Raw genomic sequence first — 13,881 nt, forward strand, 5'->3', positions numbered from 1 at the left:
AATTCTCACAAACTCCACTGATATCACTCCTTGCATGATGAGCTCATGGATCATGTTATGTGTAACACCCAAGTGTCTAGACTCTCCATTATACATTTGATTATAAGCCTTAGCCAATGTAGTAGCAATATCACATCTGACATAAAGCGTATGATAGAGATATAAATAACTTATATTATACATATCATGGAGAGGTGAAACAAAATTGGACGGAGCCAGGGGTTGTGCCCTTTAGACCCTTCCATTCATTATACACGACTCGTGCTAGGAGTGCTGCCCCCAGACCCCTGTCAAGGGGGCTTTGCCCCTTGAATTCCATTGCTTAGGGGCTTCACCCCTAAGAACCAATGAGGTTCATAAAACTTGGAATCATAATTAACTTAAAAAACTCCGTCCCACTCTCCTAACTTGTTTGATGTATATTTTAGAGCACTTTTGTCAACATGTCAATTGGTTTTGAAACAGATGACTTCTCAATCAAAGTAATCCGTCTCCTTCATCCCTGAAACCGTATAGCTAGCGTAGTTGATCTCTTGTTTAGTTCAATGTTTTAATATAGGAATAACGGATTTTAATAATACTAACTATTAATAATTGGTCGGCAACAATCTCAACTATAGAAATATCTACTGATGGTCCCACCTTTTAACCTATTTTCTCCCAACGAGTTTTTTCTAACTGAGGTCTAACCCAGTTAGTTTATTGGTGACGTGGACGCTGATGTGGCACATACCTTTTTTATTTGATGAGGTGGTGATGGCTGATGGCGGTGAGTGGTGGTGGAGGTGGTGATGAGAGTGCCACATAAGCAGCCACCTCATCAAATAACAAAGGTATGTGTCACGTCAGTGTCCACGTCACCAAAAAACTAATTGACCTCAGTTAAAAAAGGCTCGTTAAGAGAAAATAAGTTAAAAAGGTGGGACCATCAATAGATATTTTTGTAGTTGTGACTGTTGCCGGCCAATTGCTAATAATGGGGATTATTAAAATCCATTATTCCTTTAAATCTTTAATGTATTGGATTTGTCACTCTAATTTAAACTTGTTACATAAAAATGGAGGCAGGATATTGGCAAAGTGTCATATGCATGGAGTGATATAATCACCAAGTGGCTGGGAGATTATATTCAGAAAACATGGCTACTTATTACTAAACTTGAAATATCATTTAACTTGTACTAAAATTCTGAGCACCTATATATGTTAATGTTTAGAACACACAAAGAGGATCATTGTTTGGTTTCTTGTCTCCACTTGTTGAGTTCAGTTTCTACAGTCTGGCGTGCTGCATCTGCGGTTTGCTGAGCGTTGCTAATTTCTTCTTGTATTTCCTTGTTTTCTTGCATGCCTTTCTCCAGCTTGTCAAGGATTCCTTTCTCTTTTTCTTTGATCGCGTCAAGCTGAGCCTTTATCGTTGCAACTTTCGTATCCGCCGAACTCGTTGCTTCTTCAGCTTTTCTACTCAACGCTTCAAAGTCCTGTGTAGTCAACGTGATGGTATTTGAATCCACGACGTTACAATCTTCCTTCTTTTTGGAGGACTGTTTACGGATCTGATCATCCGCAAGCTCCTTTGCCGCTTTTGCTTCTTCAACCTGTCGTTGCGCAATCTCCAGCTTGGCTTCGGAGTCTTTGATCGCGAGCTCTGACCGTTCAGCTTCCCGCCAAAGTGTTTCCACTTGTCTCTTCATTTCCTCTTCTTGTCGCGTTGCCTTTTCAGCCTCCGACCACATCTCACGTATCTTGGATTCTAGTTCGTTTACATGAGTTGCTGCGATTGTTTCCTTCGTTATCGCCTCTTGGACTTGCAGTTTTATCTGCTCTAATTCACCTCGCAGTTGTTCGCTTTTTAAGTCATCTTCCTTGGCCACACGTATATCCCTCCTTACATCCTCGAGTTCCCGCTTTAACGACTCCACCACACCTCTAAGCGCGCTCTCTTCCTCCTTCATTTCTCCAAGTCTCCTTTTAGCTTCATCCACCTCCGCATTCGCATTCCTTAACATCTCCATATCTGCCGCACGCACCTCTTTCAGTTGGTCCCGTAGTACGTTAACTGCTTCACTTGTTTCTTCTAACCGTTTTTCAAGATTTCCAGCCGAAGGGTCTTTCTTGGATAGACACTCCGTTTTCTCCAACTCCATATCTTCCTTCGCCTTCTTCTTGGATTCTAACAAAGCTTGTTTTTCTTCCATAAGCTTGTCATGCTCTTCTTGAGCTTTTGCAGACGCGAGTTTGATGCGCTCAAGGGTTTGACTCATGGCTTCAACATCCTTGGAGAGCTGACTTATTTTCTTGCGGTTGACTTTCGCAACATGTTGGGCTTCTGCAGCCCGCTGAAACGAGGCCTGCTTTGCTACCACGGCGATTTCGAAATCCCGTTTGAGGTTGTTAAGTTGTTGCTTGGTTGAAATAAGTTGGTTAGCGGCTGCTTTATACTGGTTGCTTTGGTTTTCAACGGCTTCTTGCCACGAGGATTTTAGTTTTGTCCTAGCAGCCTCTGTTGCCGCTATCAACGACTGTTTTGATTCGCTTGCGGCCTCTAACCTGTGGGTTAGCTCCTGCAATGTCTTGTTCGCCTTTTCAAGTTCTCCAAGTGCTTCCCCTTTTGTAGACTCCGCAGTTTTCACATGTTCTTTGTACTTGTCGATCTCCTTGAGCGTCCAGTGAAGTTGCGTCTCCTTCCCCAACACGCTCTTTCAAAAGACACATTTACGATATAAGATAAAAATCTAAGCATGCATGCATGTATGGTTCGGCTGTTATACGTACGTACGTAGTACGTAAACATACCTCTCCCAAAGTTCTGGTTTTCTTGAGGACAGGCCTGTCGGCTTTAGGTGCTTCGACAAATAAATTAACAGCGGCCTTGACAGATTCGAAAGGTGGTTTGGTATCAATTTCCCCAACCGATGGGGAAGCTGGCTCGATCGCGCGTGGAGAAGCGGCTGCATTTTGACGGTTTCTTACTTGAAACCCAAACATCATTCCGGCTTCATCGGAAATATCTTGTACCAGAAAAACAGAAACCAAATATAAATACATACATATATGTTTTGGCAGAAACAGAAATTAAGACCGAGATGAGCGAATACTAACCGAAAACATATATAAGGTTGTCCCAAAATGTTGTAACCTTGGAATTGAAAGAGAGAAGAGAAATGAAATGAAGATCATTCCCCCTCTCCCTTTGTGTTTTCTTAATTGGATGTCAAAACCAAAAGCAAAAGGATGGTTAACCTGTTTTTATGGGACATCATATCCCTGCCAAGTAGAGGGGGTGACTATATATAGAAATTTTTACTTATTTTCTGTTTTATATAATCGACAGAAGGAATCGTGAGATTGATATATATATATACACACACACATACACACGCGCGCGCACAAGAACTACCAAAACAAATGTGTTCCTTCACCAACTTAAAAAACAAAACAATTTTCGCTAAACCGAGAAACAGTTGCATGCACGGAAGAAATGAAGAATCGCTATAGGTTCTTGTTTTTTGTTCCGTCGATCTCAGTTTCACCCTATGCAAGATATGTGTAATATAAGTGCTTAATCCTATGATATACGCTTATACGCTTTATATTTCTGTGACCACAGAAGAACATACTTGATCATCATAACCTCAAAGCAGGAGGTATGAGCTTTTGAAATAAGAATACACAACATCCAAACAGAGATTCAACTATTTTAGCTATTATATGTTACATATTTATTTCTCTTCTTCCACAATCCGCAACACAGAACGTCACGGTACATAATAAGTTCAAGATAGAGATGAGCATGAAATATAAAGGCAGTGGTTTATTACAACTTGGATAGGGTCCCTGCACTTGGCCTGCAATAACCCAAATTCTCAGTCAAATAAGTCAAACTAATAAACATTCATTCTTAATCAAAGTTATATAATTAAGTCCCCTGTTTTCACATTAAATCTTTCACCAACACTTAATAATTTTAAACTTACATGAGCTCGAGAACCAATGCAGACGCTCCTCCACCCCCGTTGCAAATGCCAGCAACCCCGAACCTTCCGTTATTTTGCCTCAATACCTGCATACGGACGACTTGTATTTTTATTTTCAACGAATGTTGGATCACATAACCAAAATCTATCTACTATAATAAAAGAAACCAACTTTTGGACACGTGTCATTCATTGAAGGTATCATCAAATCTATGCTTATCTTATATATTAACTAAATAAATAATAAATTAATATTAAATCTTATCAATACTTTAATAAAATATTATCCTCAAATTTAAATTGTTAATTTAATATATTTTTAAAACAAATACCTCTCTTTCCAATTAAATATATAAATAATAAATTAATATTAAATGTTATCTTAATTTATTAAAAATTTAAAAAACTTTTTTTATTATTTGGTATACAAAATTATATTTATTCAACTCGTGTAAAACGCGGGGTTTTTAAAAATTTAACTTTTTTTAATTATTTACTATACAAAGTTACATTTATATAACCCGTGTAATACACGAAGTTTTTAAAAATATAACTTTTTATCATCTGCTATGTAAAATTAGATTTATTCAACACGTGTAATACACGGGGTTTTTAAGGATATAATTTTTTTTTATTATTTGGTAGATTTTTCAACCCGACTATACATGGGTTTTTAAAGATACGACATTTTTAGTATTTAATATACAAAATTACATTTATTTAATCTATGTAATACACATGGTTTTTAAAGATATAAATCTTTTTTAGATCTATTCAACACGTGTAATATACGGGGTTTTTAATGACGTAATTTTTTTTATCATTTGGTAGATCTATTCAACCCGACTATACACGGGTTTTTTAAAGATATGACGTTTTTAGTATTTAGTATACAAAATTACATTTATTTAATTTGTGTAATACACATGATTTTTTAAGATATAATTTTTTTTATTATTTAATATATAAAATTACATTTATTCAACCCGTGTAATACACGGGGTTCTAACCTAGTTTCACATAAAAAATCATATTGACTGGAATGAAAAGCCCGTATCATTTAGAGCATAAACATACCCCTAGCAATGTGACCAAAATCCGAGCTCCACTACAACCTAGCGGGTGTCCCAACGATACAGCCCCACCGTGAGCATTAAGTTGACTCTGTAACAAAATCGTGTATGTCAAATGTTGACAACGATGATTGATTTCATCATTCGGAAAAAAGTTGAAGACTCACATCACCAATTTTTAGCAGCTTCTGGTTTGCTAACGCCACAACCTGCAAACCCAAAGAGAGAATTCATTACCACTGCATACGTAAGGCGCTGAAGAAAAGAACGGGTCTATACTTACCGAGAACGCTTCGTTTATTTCGTAGTAATCAATTTGAGAAGCCGTCAAGCCAGCATTTGAAATAGCTTTCGGGATAGCAAGGGATGGAGCCGTGGTAAATAACTCGGGGGCCTATTCACCGAATCGTCAGTAATTCACATACTTAACCAAATAAGCTGCAAGTTTCGATGATTACCTGAGCAGCATCAGCAAAACCTCTTATTTTAGCAATCACTTTTAATCCAAGTTTTAACGCCTTTTCTCCGCTCACTAGCACTAACGCAGCTGCACCGTCACTGTTGAGGGGATACCGTTAGTTATGTTCACACAACTCACAAGGTGCATTAATAGCGCGCAAAAGCATGACGAGACCACATACCTGATACTTGAAGCATTGCCTGCAGTAACGGAACCACCTTCCACCTTGAAACTCGGTCGCAGATTCCGCAATTTTGTAGCATCAAACTACAGAGAATACGAAAGTAATCATGCCACTGTACAGATATCTACTAATATTAAAATTTTAGAGTTAATTACGTTTTTCGTCCTTGTGGTTTGTTGAAAATAACCATTACAGTCCATTAGTTTAAAAATTGCCAAAACAGTACTAGTACTTTCACTTTTGAAACAATTACAGTCCATCTCCGTTAACCCCCATCCAATTTATCGTTCAAGTTTTTGGTGAAAAGACTAAAATACCCCACCGACATTCTGCCGCACAGCCTAGGGGTATATAGTCTTTTCACCAAAAACTCAACGATAAATTGGATGGGGTTAACGGAGGTGGACTGTAATTGTTAAAAAAGTGAAAGTACTGGTACTGTTTTGGCAATTTTTAAACTAATGGACTGTAATGGTTATTTTCAACAAACCACAAGGACGAAAAACGTAATTAACTCAAAATTTTACCTTTGTCAATCCTTCATCTTTATCAACAACCGTAGGGACCTTCCCTCTTCCCCCCGAAACTTCCACCTAACACCATGATTGTAAATCGTAATTAGACGATTTTTCCAGACGCACCATCATAAACATTCGAATCTCACCGGAACGATTTCCCATTTGAAAGCACCGTTCTTTTGCGCAGCAATTCCACGGTTGAAACTTCTAACAGCATAATCATCCTGATCTTGTCTTGTTATCTTGTAGGTGTCAGCGCATAACTCGCCACACACTCCCATTCCGAAGTCGTTGTAAACATCCCATAAGCCATCTTTAATCATGCCGTCTATGATCACATCATGTCCTAGGCGGGACCCACGTCTTGAGCCCGCTACGTATTTAGGTGTGTTAGACATACTTTCCATGCCACCGGCGACCACGATATCGTTGGCACCAACTTGGATGCTCTGTGCTGCAATCATGGTTGCTGCAAGAAAACAATATTAAGTTTTTAACTGATTAATAAGAATTAATAGGTAGTAATGAAGGTAGAAGCAACCTTTCATCCCGGACGAACAAACTTTATTGATGGTTGTGCAAACGACGGTATCCGGTATGCCAGCACCTAACGCAGCCTGTCTTGCAGGAGCTTGACCTAAGTTTGCACTGAGGACATTTCCAAAGAAAACTTCTTGCACTAGGTGTGGATCAATATTAGCTCTTTGCAGAGCAGCTGCAATATAACAGAAATAGATTAATTAACGCCGTGGGAACTTGGGTTATAAAAAGCGCGCCTAGGTGCAAGGCGCAGGCCTCATCGCTTCAGGCTACATAAGGTGCGCTTTTTACACGAGGCGCACCTGAGGCGCGTTTTATTGGCAAAAAACTGACCCTCTAAGTAGCACTGGAACGGGTACGGGATCGGGGTACGGGGACGATACGGGAACGAGGAACGGCAAAACTCAAAATTTCAAGATACGGGTACGGCAATAAAAAAATAAAATATATTAAACAAATTCCAAAAATACTACATCTTCCAAAGGTAATTAATTATCAATAATCAAATCATTTTCAAATTCCGGTTCATCTAGTGAGAGATCGGCAATCGATAGAGAATTAGAGATGATGAGACTTGAGAGTTTAGAGATTAGCGAAGCCGAATATGATAGGTCTATTTATTTAATGGCTTGTTGTGGAATTTGAAAGGGTTAAAACCCTAAAATTAAATGGAAACGGGCTGGATACTTCTACCAGATACGTCCCGAGTCCCGACATTGGAAACGTTTAGGAAACGTCCCCGACAAGTACCCATGGTGTTTCCGTCCCCGACAAGTACCCGATACGGGTACGGCCACATAAATGGAGTCCCCGTGCTACATAGCTGACCCTAAGGCGTGCGCCTCATGCATAGTTGTTAATAGCGGTCGCTATAGCGAATAGCTTAGCATATAGTCGAAGGTCGCTACAAGGTATGTAGCCATAGATAGCGGGATTTCAGTTTATTTTTTTTATTTTTTAAATATAAATAACGATTAAAATAGCTGGATTTTAGGTTTTTGTTAAATTTACATGTAAAATAGCGTATATACCAGGGTATTTTGATATAATATACATATAAAAAAAATTTTAACGTTTTTTTTTTCTAGTGTATCGCTATTTATAAAATAGCATCCGCTATTTATCGCTATTCGCTATGTAGCATATAGGTACCTTATCGCCATTTGTTGCTATTCGCCATTAACAACTTTGGCCTCATGAATTTCCCATATTTGTGCAGGTATGTAATTTCAAAATTAAAAAATATACAAAGCTTGTTTGTGTCTAAATAGGGTAAATAATGCTAGAAACCAATAGAAAATTTGTAAAAATTATATAATTATTTGCGTATCTGGTACGAAAGGCGGTGCGCCTAGGTTTTATAGCTTATTTGTGTCTAAATATCGAGTAAATGATGCTAGAAACCAACAGGACACATGTAAAAATCGGTAACTGACACTGAATAGCTATGGATCCAAGCTTGGTTGCTGGCAAAGATGAAAGAGAACCAAGAAAGTCCCCCATAGGCGTACGTGCAACACCCACAATGCAAACATCTGTTATAAGTAAACCAATAACACATTCAGATTCAGCAAACACATAGGGTTTAACTGGAGAGTGCAAATTAGTGAAATTGAAGAATTCAGGATATGAAGCGTACCTCGAGGGTTAATTTTATCCATGATCTGCAGAAAAGAAAAGAAACGACAATACAATACAATAATAGCTGAGTCAAAGAAGAAAGTAGTTGGAACGAAGGGGATAGTTATTTTTTTATTTTATCTTTTTTTTTTTGAAAGGCGGGAGGGGATAGGTGTTACGTTACGTGTCATGGCCAATGGCTGTTTGACTACTGTCTCCAAATTCCGTACCTTTTATAACCTTCTCTTTCACTTTTTTGTTAGGGTCACTCCCATGCCACCACGTCATCTTTCCTCTTAAACTCCCCTCACACCCTCAATTTGATGACGGCACTCCTCTCTTAATCTCTCTCATCATCTTCTCTCTCTCTCATCAACTCCCCTCTATCTCTCACCCAATCTTCTCTCTCTCTTCTCTCTTTCTATGTGGTGAACCCTCCCCGATCCCCCTTCCCGATTTGCCTCACCGCGGGGATGGCGGCGGTGTTCCCGCTCAGGGACTTGGGTCACCGCCCCACTCCCCGCATGGTGCCCCGTATACCCTTAGTGTGTTAATAATAACTCATGCTAAAATTTTATTTTAACTAGAATTACAATGCGGCGGGATTCTTTAATTATAACTAAGCCGATTTAGGACGTGTACGTTATGTTGAACCTGTCAAACGGAAAAAAAATAGACGATGTAAAAACGTTCACCCACACACGCACGTTGCATCATGTTAACTCGCAAAATTTAGAACGGAACGTAAAAATGTTAAACCAAAGACGCACGCTGCAATGTGTTAAGTCACAAAATTTAGAACGAAGCATAAAGCGAAAAATGAAAACTATAAAGGACCAAAGTTGAATGTAAAAAAAGTGGTGAGGATAGATTGAAAAAGATAAAAATTTTGTGTTAAAAGTAAAAAAAAAATATAGTTTTGAGTTAAAAGTAATTTATGAAATACTTTTGGGTGAAAAGTAAAAAATCAATTTTTTTTTTTTTGAAAACCCCCCAAAGCCAAGGTTACAACAACCATATGCATAGCCATTTTTTCTTTGAAAAACTCCCAAAGCCAAGATTACCACACATAAGTAAAAAAAAATCAAAGTGGTTAAATCGTAAAATATAGAAACTTTTGAATTAGAAGTGAAAAATCAGATTAATCAAAGGGGTTAAATTGTATAAGATGGAAAATTTTGAATTAGAAGTGAAAAATCAAAGGGGTTAAATTACCAAAGATTAAAACTTTAAATTTAAAATGTCAAAGATTAAAACTTTAAGGTTAAAAAGGAAACAAAGATTAAAACTTTAAAGTTAAATTGTCAAAAATTAAAACTTTAGGGTTAAAAAGGAAAATTCCATTTTTGTTTTTTGTTTTTTTTTTGAAAAACTACCAAAGCTAAAGATACAACAACCTTATGCATAATTAAGTTGCTTATTTATAGGTTAATAATATGGTGTATACGAACTCTACAAGTTATACGACCCGTATAAAATAAGATATACTGATAAAGGCTATTGATTGGATTTTTTTTAGTTAATATTCACACATTAGGGTTTCGATCTGGTAGTCTATATAGTATTCAGAACCATCAGATCGAACGGCTTCTGCAGTCCGATCACATTACCCTACCTCATCGAATTTCCGATAAGGTAGGGTAATGGTTCTGAACACTATATAGACTGCCAGATCACACAATAGAGAGAACTAGTAATTCTCATCTTTCACCAACAAAATCCAAATAGTCTATGTTCAACACCAAACCTCATTTGACCAACAATCAAGATGGTGGACCGCAACACCGCAAAAATCGGGTTCCGCCAATTTCCCTTGCGCCGACCGACGAAAGACGACTTTTAACTATCAAGGAAATCTGCTTTTAGTTTTCTTTTTACTTTGAAACAAATCCCATTTCATCAAAGAGAAAGAAAACTCAGACAAATTACCAGTTGATAAACATAAAGCAAGCATGGAAGACTCAATAACAGCACTTGAATTATTATTATTGTACAGTTTCAACCCATTCAACAATCAACAAGCATGGAAGACTCAATAGCAGCAGTTGAATCATTATTATTGTACAGTTTCAACCCGTTCAACAATCAACAAGCATGGAAGACTCAATAGCAGCAGTTGAATCATTATTATTGTACAGTTTCAACCCGTTCAACAATCAACAAGCATGGAAGACTCAATAGCAGCAGTTGAATCATTATTATTGTACAGTTTCAACCGTTTATCTTACAAATTGTCAGAACAAGAAATAAGATCAAGTTTAACGTAATAAAATAATGGATATGGTAACAACTACAAAGGGTATAATGGATATGGTAAAAACTACCAAGGCGGCAGAGGACCGTGTAACTACCACCCACAACAGTTCTCCAATTCCAGATCAGCGTTGTTGATCACCCTGTGTGAGCGTTGGAAGCCCGACAAACAGTCTTGCAATTAGTTAGCAGTCATTACTTCTTAATGAACTCGAATTCAGGAAATGATAAGTAATTTAAGGAGAAGCTGTAACACCCCGTGTTTCGAAAGTCAAAGTCAAAGTCAAGATTGAAGTCAAAGGGAGAAAAGATTGCTAATTGCAATCTGTCTCTCCTTGCTCAATCCCTGTTTTTGACTTCTTTGACTGTATATAGTCTATTTTGTGTTTTACGTTAGTTGTATTATGTGGAGTAACCAGTTAAAATCGCAGTAATCGAAGTATATTTATTGCTACGAATCGCTTTACGAATGTGAATAATAGGAAGTAACAATGCGATAAAGTTAACTAAACGCTAATCAATCTAATCTAATCAATATCGCGCTCGCAAACTCGAACTACACATTTTGGTGATTATTATATGTGTGTGTGTGCCTTATGTGTTACTTGTGCATGTTTATTTATGTTATGTGTGGTAATCAATCGAATCGCAATCGAATCGCAATCGCAAATCGAATACGAACTAAGGATGATTGTATGTTAATATAGTATGATAATTGGTGGAGAAGAGATAGTGCGAGATATGAGTGGTTGGGATAAAAGTAATTTGAATAGGAAACTCTATCGCATTTGCATCGCTCGCAATCGAAATCGAAACATCTAAAATCGTCGTGCCGCGCGCTCGAACCAGATGCCAGCCGGCCGGATTGCCATCCGACCGGGCTGCCATCCGGTCGGTGTGCCATCCGACCGACCTGTCATCCGGGTGTGGTGTCATCCGACCGACCCACCCTTTCCTCTTTTGGAATCCTATAAATACCCATGTCACTTTCACACTTTTGGAAATCCTCTGTCCGAGCAGCTCGTGTTCTTCACCTTTTTCTGAGATTTCTCTCAATTCCGGTAAGATCTCGTCCTAAATCTTGTACTTTCTTGATCTACATGCACTCCTACACCTTTCTATCTTTCAAATCTTAACTTTTAACCGTGAAATCACCAAGATTCAAGGGTTCTAGGATGATGTCATCATGTGTTATTGAAGAACTACATGTTTTGGCTTCAATCCTTCAAAAACAACTTGAATCTAACCGATTTCCACATAAATAAACAAAGATCTTTCATAGATCTAAACATATTCACGGTGAAAGGGATTGAAATAAGGTTTCCCAACTTTCTTTCAACTCTTTTACACTCAATACATTCAAATCGATAGAATCGGATCTCGGTCTAACCTCTACTCGTTCTTAGTAATGTGTTGACTCAAGATCTGGGTTCTACCCATGAGATCACCGATTTTGGGTTAATCGAGAATGACCGACTTGAACCGGTTAACTGATTGAACATTGGGTGATTCCTGTTCGGTCAGGTTACCAGGTTCGAGACGGGATTCTGTTGGTTGACACGATGTCAAAGCGTCTCGATAAAACCGCAAACAATCAAAACAACCAAGTGAAAGACGAACAGAACGACCAGCACGGAGAGCTACCCGACCGGACTACTGTCCGACCGGACAGCCATCCGAGCGACTGGCCGTCCGAACGGCTGACACTATGGGACCCACACTTAATCATCCTTATTAAAGATTGAGTATTGAACGAATTGCTATCCGATCGGACTACCATCCGACCGCATTACTCTTCGGGTCATGAGATACTTGACTTTAACACTTAATCGATTTTTCAACATGTTCAAAGCACTAGTGATGCCACCCGACCGGACTGCCATCCGATCGAGCGACAACCTGTTGTGAACTTATTCTCACTGAAGTGTCAACCAATCGGATTACTGTCCGAATCGGATGACCGTCCGATCGACTGACCTGAAGGGTAGAGATACTTCAATGTTCTCAAATGCTACAACAAAAACTTCAAAAGTCAAACCATCATACACAAACACATCCTTCTCATAGGAAGAAATAATCCACTCGAATAGTCATCCGACCGGACTACCGTCCGACCGGATAACCATCCGAACGGATTATCATCCGCACGAATTGGCCGTCTGATCGGATTACCATCCGACCGAACTGCCATTCGACCCATCAACACTTGTTTTCGTTTTACGTGCCACTTACCATTATGCTATCGAACAATTCAGGCTAACCTTACTCTCAAGCGCTCCCTTCAATCCATCCAACCGCTGTGAGTATACTCGATCCCTTTTTGCTTGAAGCACTTTTGGGTGTTACATACGTTACTTATACGAAATCACATCAAACGCACTACGCAATACTTTTAAACGCTAACCGTTAGCGCATGTTATACGTGACTGAATGAATGCTTGTTGTTATGTTTACACATAGAATGCTGTCTACCTGCTTTAACGACGATAGTACTATAGTTTGGACTCAGCACCCGTTCACACGAGGGGTTTTTAAGGACAATTATTTGCATGGATTACAGTGGTGATCATGTATTACGAACTGCCGTGGGCAGTCAACCCGCAGTCATTGGTATCGACAGGTTCATGTCGATAATTAACATGCTTCGTTTTCCTCTGTGTACGTGTTGGTTAGGTGTAAACTATTTCGAACTCTATATGCTATTATCAAACTTGTATACTCGCCTTTACACTATGTGTATTGACTTTTATTTTAACGTATGTGACAGGTAATTAGGACACTTATCTGCTAGGAAAGCGAGGCTATAATAAGTTTCTAGAGGCCAACAAATAGTTGTCTGTACTAATGTAATCAGGAGTCTCTAGAAGCAGATAACAATTGCTCTATTTGAAAATCTGAGTTGTCGGAATAGAACTATTTGCCTAGAATTTGTCTGTAATAATTTGTTTACCTTTTGAGGCATGGTATGGGACATGTTACTTTAAATTGATTGGTAATGATAATTGTTATGGAAACTTCTGGACAATCTGTTTCGCTCAGTGCCGCGCCCCGATGATTCCGCCATCGGTTGGGGTGTGACAGAAGCGTTGGGATTCAAGGGTTTAGACGCCATGTAGCGTGGGGATGGGTACAGAAACCACCAAGGGGATAATGGATATTATATAAATACCAAAACACAACGTTTCAAAATAAAACCTACCAAACCATAACAAAGTCCTTTTCCTTCAAATCCATAACATTCTCCCCAAACGAACCT

At 38.6% G+C, this 13,881-nt stretch overlaps 2 protein-coding genes across 3 annotated transcripts; both read right to left on the reverse strand.

The window, feature by feature from the left end:
- Positions 1–1,147: 1,147 nt before the first annotated feature.
- Positions 1,148–3,523, reverse strand: LOC110910736 (WEB family protein At1g12150). 2 transcript variants are annotated; one of them, XM_022155343.1, is made up of 3 exons: positions 3,103–3,523; positions 2,797–3,011; positions 1,148–2,699 (listed from the first exon to the last, which is right to left on the reverse strand). In XM_022155343.1, the coding sequence occupies exons 2-3, from the start codon at positions 2,989–2,991 to the stop codon at positions 1,233–1,235; spliced, it is 1,662 nt and encodes a 553-aa protein (XP_022011035.1). In that variant the 5' UTR covers positions 2,992–3,011; positions 3,103–3,523; the 3' UTR covers positions 1,148–1,232. The 2 variants fall into 2 exon arrangements, with proteins under 2 accessions (XP_022011035.1, XP_035840058.1); XM_035984165.1 differs by lacking the exon at positions 3,103–3,523 and having other exon boundaries at positions 2,797–3,080.
- A 94-nt stretch (positions 3,524–3,617) lies between these two features.
- Positions 3,618–8,549, reverse strand: LOC110910737 (acetyl-CoA acetyltransferase, cytosolic 1). Its single transcript, XM_022155345.2, has 12 exons — positions 8,392–8,549; positions 8,189–8,287; positions 6,754–6,927; positions 6,359–6,681; positions 6,222–6,287; positions 5,692–5,777; positions 5,509–5,608; positions 5,334–5,444; positions 5,218–5,259; positions 5,055–5,141; positions 3,978–4,063; positions 3,618–3,848 (listed from the first exon to the last, which is right to left on the reverse strand). The coding sequence occupies exons 1-12, from the start codon at positions 8,411–8,413 to the stop codon at positions 3,818–3,820; spliced, it is 1,227 nt and encodes a 408-aa protein (XP_022011037.1). The 5' UTR covers positions 8,414–8,549; the 3' UTR covers positions 3,618–3,817.
- Positions 8,550–13,881: the final 5,332 nt, after the last annotated feature.

The sequence above is a fragment of the Helianthus annuus genome, chromosome 15 (genome assembly GCF_002127325.2).
Source record: "Helianthus annuus cultivar XRQ/B chromosome 15, HanXRQr2.0-SUNRISE, whole genome shotgun sequence".
Lineage (NCBI taxonomy): Eukaryota > Viridiplantae > Streptophyta > Magnoliopsida > Asterales > Asteraceae > Helianthus > Helianthus annuus.

What these genes read in the sequence shown, in the direction of transcription:
- LOC110910736 (XM_035984165.1), bottom strand. Translation starts at nt 3,048, where the DNA reads ATGTATTTATATTTGGTTTCTGTTTTTCTGGTACAAGATATTTCCGAT. An exon ending in AAACCAGAACTTTGGGAGAG is followed by an intron (nt 2,700 to 2,796) that starts GTATGTTTACGT and finishes GTCTTTTGAAAG; the next exon opens with AGCGTGTTGGGGAAGGAGAC.
- LOC110910737 (XM_022155345.2), bottom strand. Translation starts at nt 8,413, where the DNA reads ATGGATAAAATTAACCCTCGAG. An exon ending in AAGATGAAGGATTGACAAAG is followed by an intron (nt 5,778 to 6,221) that starts GTAAAATTTTGA and finishes TATTCTCTGTAG; the next exon opens with TTTGATGCTACAAAATTGCG. An exon ending in GTTTTGCTGATGCTGCTCAG is followed by an intron (nt 5,445 to 5,508) that starts GTAATCATCGAA and finishes TTCGGTGAATAG; the next exon opens with GCCCCCGAGTTATTTACCAC.